Below are 5,902 nucleotides of genomic sequence, written 5' to 3'. Positions count from 1 at the left end.
CGTTTCATCAACAAGCCGTCCTGATCTCAAAGCCCGATTAAAGCCTTTACATTTTGTGTTGCAAAGCCACACGTCATTAGTGTATTTTTCTCCTGCTTGTTTGTGTAATCTGCCTTTAAAGAATTCAACGTCCTTCAACCATCTCAGTGCTGAGGTCTTATAAAGAACTAATTTCTCACTTCTAAGCTTAAAAATCACCCAGTGAACAGAAGGAAAGGCTGATAAACACTGCCCCCTATTGATACAAAAACAGCCTTACAGTTTCTTTTAAAATCAACCCATGCAAGTGTCAATACTTTTTGGTGTGTGGATTAGAGAGTTGCAGTCTTAAGCTGTCAAACAGTTCATGAGTTTATTTCTTTTTTCTCCTTTCAATATTAGTGTACAACATTTCATCGCCCCTTGACACATACTAAAAAAAAATCTTTTAATTTTCTGGCTCTATTGAAAATACTATTCTGCTTTCAAATGAATACCAAAGCAAACCCAGCAACCTTCAATAAATAAACATGTTTGATATTACTGATAGGATATATAATTACCTATCATCTGTCTAATATGATTAACATAGAAGGCCTACAAAATATACAAACTATACAAAGCAAAATGCTAACTTATTTCTGCTCACACTATTATCAATTTATTATAATCTGAGAAAAAAATTAGGAAAGTTGCAATTTATTTGGAAATTATATGACAAAAAATATAGACTACAAATTTTAACAAGAATACATTCCACATTAGTACCTAGAAGCTCATTCACGACCCTGTGGCTCTAGAATTATTTTGTTTACAGTGATTCCAAGTAAATAATATTTGCATTATGTCTGTATGTATCAAAAGAAAATGAAACACAACAACTCTAATGTTGCTCAAAAGTATATTATACAATATTGTAGATTTATTACAGGTAAAAAAAAATATTCTTAAAGTTTTGTCAGTTTTGTTTATATCAGGAAAATAGACTAAACACTATAGAAGCACCTCTCTGCATGCCACACATCAACAAACTACAGCACAAGCTCCAAAATGCCCACAAAAAAATCCCCACTTTTGTTCGAATTCCAGTGAAACCTAAACACTATGACCTTAAAAGGCAAAACGCATGAGTGCTCTACACCGTACAGTACACTTCTTTCAGGTAAGTGTATCCCTGATAGCAAGGAATATATATAAAGTGAGGAAAGCGGTTTGGTGCAGGGGGAAGAGAAAGAAGAAGGGAGGGATTTGTGGTCACACATCTTATACATTTCTGTATCATGAGGCCTTGTCAAGGATTTGAAATTTGCCTGGACGGGGTGAAGGAGCTCAGAGCTTGTTGAGTGTAAACAGAGAAAGTAAAATTGCATAAGTAGAACGAATGATAGCACCGGAACCATGCATCTTGGTTTGATGTTACTTTAGTTGCCGTTCAGAGCTGGTTTAAGGGTTTAGTTAAAACACTAGACTTGATGTTTTATGGTGCGAGAGGTTCTGTTGTAGCTGATTTACAGAAGAACCTGACAGCAAGCAGAGATGAGGGACGTGGATTTATGTCGTGATTATGTTCTTGGCTGAAGCAGCATGGAGCCTGGATCCAGGTTTGAACATTAAGACATCTACGTCGCTTGTGATTTTATGATTTAAGCGTTTTTTAAGCCTTGATAAGAGACTATTTTTAAAACAAACATGTCTTCCCATAAGTGCAAAAACCTCCAGAAAGATGATCTTGTAAGGAATATCTTCATCGATTAATTCTGAGCAAAACTGCATCTAACAACAATTAAAAGGAACAATTTTTAAACTTTAAAAATGCATACTGTAATGTTGAACTTTATGTGTGAACATCTTGTGCTTTTTATTGTTGAATATCAGGAAGTCACAATAATAAAGCTGATCGCTGTGTAATCTGTAACAAACCGGTGTTGCTTGGAGGAGACTGTCAATGTGAGTGGTTAGTGAACCTGAGATTTATGTGAAACAGTTGTGATGTGACTTCCAGTGTGAGACAGTCTGTGGAAAAAACATGCATGAAGGTGGGCCACAGTGCAGGAGCTGACAAAGGGAAAAAGTTGTCACTTACCAGATGCTCAAGACTGTTGCCTTATATTTTTAGAAGGAACAGGCCTCACGCTGCCACTTGTTTCTGAAGTGGAAATCATGATTGATGATCAGGGTAACGCTCCATAATGGTTACATTTGTGCCTCTCGTGATGCACCATTTTAGTCGTATCTTCAATAAAAGGATAGAAACATGTAATATGACAGTCGTGAGAACATTTTATTTTAAAATTATGCATTGAATTTCTGACTTTGTACAATAAACATGAACTCAGCCAAAAGTTCCATCTATCAGAACTGCACAGGCTGAACTGGGTGTTGTTGACTTGCCCCCAACACACCGACATGTCCCAAAAGGTGCTAATTTAAACAGACACAGATAAGAAATTATATGCTTAGGGTAAAAAAGAAATACAATTTTTTTAAAAATTAAAAGCGATATAATACAAAAAGAGAAAAAACCGGTAGCGAGTTTACACATGGTTAAAATCAGTGCAAAGTTCTCCAAAACATCAGCAAAACACAGCGACATAAAATCAACTGAAACAGAAGCAAAATGTAGCTGCAGCTTAATTTGTGGTATCTCAATTATTTAAAGAATAATTACCCTGAGTTCACATCAAATCCAATCATTATCCCAACAATGTAAAAACAAAAAAAAAAAGAAATAGCAAAAACAAGCTAAAATTATACACATTACATTCACATAACTCTATATTTTTCTTACATTTTTACATTACAGACGTACAGCAAAACAAATATACTTTCTTTTTCACGAATCAGAAGAGTAAACTGATGCTCTTCCTAATATAAGTAAGGAACAATCTCATTGCTGTTATACTGTAGTGTTTCTGTTTTGGAAAAAGGTCACAGTATGTAAGCCAGAAAACTTAATAATTAGAGTGTCTTGATTTATAAATACTTATGAATACTTCTGCAATCTTTAAAAAAAAAAAAGCAAACTAAAGGTTAGAAGTAGGAGGACTGAGTAGACTGTTTTGTTATCATGCTGTTATTACTGGTTGTAAAGAGATCTTTATGTCCCACTGGACAGACAGACTTGTGTTCGGTCTACTGTGACATACTGTCATTGTCTCCATGTCTTTTTGCAGTCCCACAGCAAAGATTTGTTGGTCCTTGGACCGTTCAAATTGAAAGTCGATATCCAAACTCTTTTCTCCTTTGCATCGTTGTGCTGATCTTATCCCTTCGTTTTCTGCTCTGTTGTATTTACGACTTCACTCTAATTACCTGCTTCTTGAATTTTCTCTTTTCAGTTGTATGAACACCTATTCAAAAGTTTTCTTTTGCCCTTCTTTATCCCCACTAAAGCTCTTATAGTCCACCTTCTTTCTTCTTCTGGGCCACACTGGACTTCATTTTAATCTTCAGCTGCTTTACCTTTTTCAGCCTCTTTCATGCTGCTGTCTAACTCTCCGCTCTGCCTGGTCTTGTCCTTTACTTCCTGACCTGCGACTGCATGTACAGTGTCAGGGGAGGTGCTGGTGTTACTGTTGTCTGGTTTTGGTGTTATGGGGCTCTGAGGCGGCTGAGAAGAGTCAAGAGTCTTGTCCTGCTCCATTTCTTCTCGGTCACTTGTGCCGTCTGATTCATTGTTATCTTCAGAAACTTCTTTTTGGTTGCTTTCCTGCTGGTTGTCTCCTTCTGCTTGTGTTTCTTTTGGTTTTGGATCTTGCTCATCTGTTGTTTCTGCACCTTTGTCTTCACTAATAGTGGGCTTCTCTTTTACATCATTGAGACGGTCTGATTCATTGTTATCTTCAGAAACTTCTTTTTAGTCGCTGTCTTGCTGGTTGTCTTCTCCTGCTTGTGTTTGTTTTGACTTTGAATTTTTCTCATCTGTTGGTCCTGCACCTTTGTCTTCAGAGTTAGGGTCTTTTACATCACTGGGACTGTTTGATTCATTTACTTTGTTTGAGCCTAATGAGTCAGATCCACCAGCATTTTCTTCTGTATTTTTTCCAGTGACCTGATCAGAGCTGGCATCTTTCCCCTGCTCATCAGCACCATCATTAGGTGGCATGATTGGAGAACCTTCGGTCATAGATGAAGGCGGTAGGTCAACTTTAGAAGAGACATCACCTGTAGGTGTAGGTGTTGATTCCTTACCCTCACCTTCCTCTTTCTTGGACTCTAAAACAGAGAGTAAACACAGTAAAAACAAATCAGTATATAGCATAAATCTGCTAAGGATTTGAAAAAAGGGTAACATCAGAAGGAGGTTTGGTTCAACATAAATCAGTCGTACACAATGGAACTTTAAAAATGAGCAAAGCCATGAAGTAATGTCCCAAGAAAGCAATGGATTGCTTAAAATAAACAAAGTTAATCAAATTTTGTCTTCCTCCAGCTTTTAATGTGTGCTTATAAAAATACAGTTTGACTGTCAAAACCGTCAATCCTAATGGGTGACCACTGGCTGAGGTTTACGTTTATTCCTCTGTGAAAGAGGAAATACGAAAATGTTGTGAATAAACAATTAATATGCTGCTACACTTTTTTACCCTGTGTATCACATATTTCTATGGACAAATTAGTATAAAAAGTGCAGCAATCTGTTAATAATTTATGAATGAGTTAAACAGTTCAGGGGGAGTTTTGGTTGAACATAAACCAGTCTTACTGCATGGAAAATTCAAAATGGGCAAAGCCAAGAAGCTCTTTCCCAAGCAAGCAATGGACTGCATTAAAATAAGAAATACATGAAATTGAATTTAGCTCCTCTTCCAGCTCGTAAGAAAACTAAGAAACATTATCGTAATTTCTTAAGGGTGACCACTGGCAGAGATGGATTTTTGTTCTTCTGGGATCCAAGAAATACTCAACTATTATGAATTAACATAAATTAATCTCAGCTCTGTGCTCTGGCCACATGCTCACTCTGAAGGTGAGGTGCTCTACAGCTCAAGACAATCATTTCACATGAGGTTTACGCGCTATTCCCTCACTTTCATTCCCCTCACTTTCATTCCTCCCTTCTATTCTGTACAGTGAAAAGCATATATGTATTTGGATCTTAAAATTGATATCCGGATACCACCACACTGACCAATTATTCGACTATCTGGGTCCAGCTCTAATCCTCAGTAAGTTTTTTGCCATGAGCTGACATTCTAAACTTCCAGTGAGCAGTATGAGAGAGTGTGAGAGCGATAACACCAAATTTAAGACACCGGCTCCCCGTTCACACCTGAGACTTTGGAACATTAACGAGTCACATGACACCAGGGAGGGAAAATGGCTACTTGGGCCTAATTTGGACATTTTCACTTAGGGGTGTACTCACTTTTGTTGCCAGCGGTTTAGACATTAACGGCAAGTTATTTTGAGAGGACAGTAATTGTACACTGTTAAGACGAGCTGTACACTGATATACATATATATATGCACACACACACAATACATTGGCAATTTGAATTCTCTAAACATAACACATATAGTTACAACCACATAGACCACAGTTGATGGTCAGAATTTTTTAAAAATCACTTAATTTGTACAAATATGAACTTTGGTTCTAGTTTCTTGCAGGCGATTGTTTTAAAGGACTGCTCAGTGAACACCATCAAATTTGGAAAACAAGCAGCTTGAAGATGTCAACTTGGGTTTTGAGCTTCTTGTTTCTATGTATTTCTTTTTTTTTTTTTTCCATTTTATAGACAAAACTTTTAACCAATTTAAAAAATGATTAGAGCTGAAAATAAGCATTTCTTCATGCTGTCAAATAAGCTAAGAATCTGTTGTACCCTCCCAAAATTCTGATTAAAACAATTAGTGGCAGCTGACATTTAATTTCCCAAAGAGCTTGTTGTACAAAGTATTTGAAGGTGTTTGTCTATCA

The 5,902-nt window shown here is 36.7% G+C and overlaps 1 protein-coding gene across 1 annotated transcript in view; it reads right to left on the bottom strand.

Moving 5' to 3' along the window:
- Positions 1–2,236: 2,236 nt before the first annotated feature.
- LOC103352922 (dentin sialophosphoprotein-like) overlaps positions 2,237–5,902 on the bottom strand; it is a 13,176-nt gene continuing 9,510 nt past the window's right edge. Inside the window, exon 9 of the mRNA XM_008275629.1 lies at positions 2,237–4,194. Coding sequence (XP_008273851.1) covers positions 3,836–4,194 — 359 coding nt within the window. The 3' untranslated portion in view covers positions 2,237–3,835. The remainder of the gene's footprint in view (positions 4,195–5,902) is intronic.

The sequence above is a fragment of the Stegastes partitus genome, unplaced genomic scaffold (assembly GCF_000690725.1).
Source record: "Stegastes partitus isolate 25-593 unplaced genomic scaffold, Stegastes_partitus-1.0.2 Scaffold56, whole genome shotgun sequence".
Taxonomy (NCBI): Eukaryota; Metazoa; Chordata; class Actinopteri; family Pomacentridae; genus Stegastes; species Stegastes partitus.
Note: the sequence above shows the minus strand (reverse complement) of the source record. Positions and strands in the feature narration are given on the sequence as shown.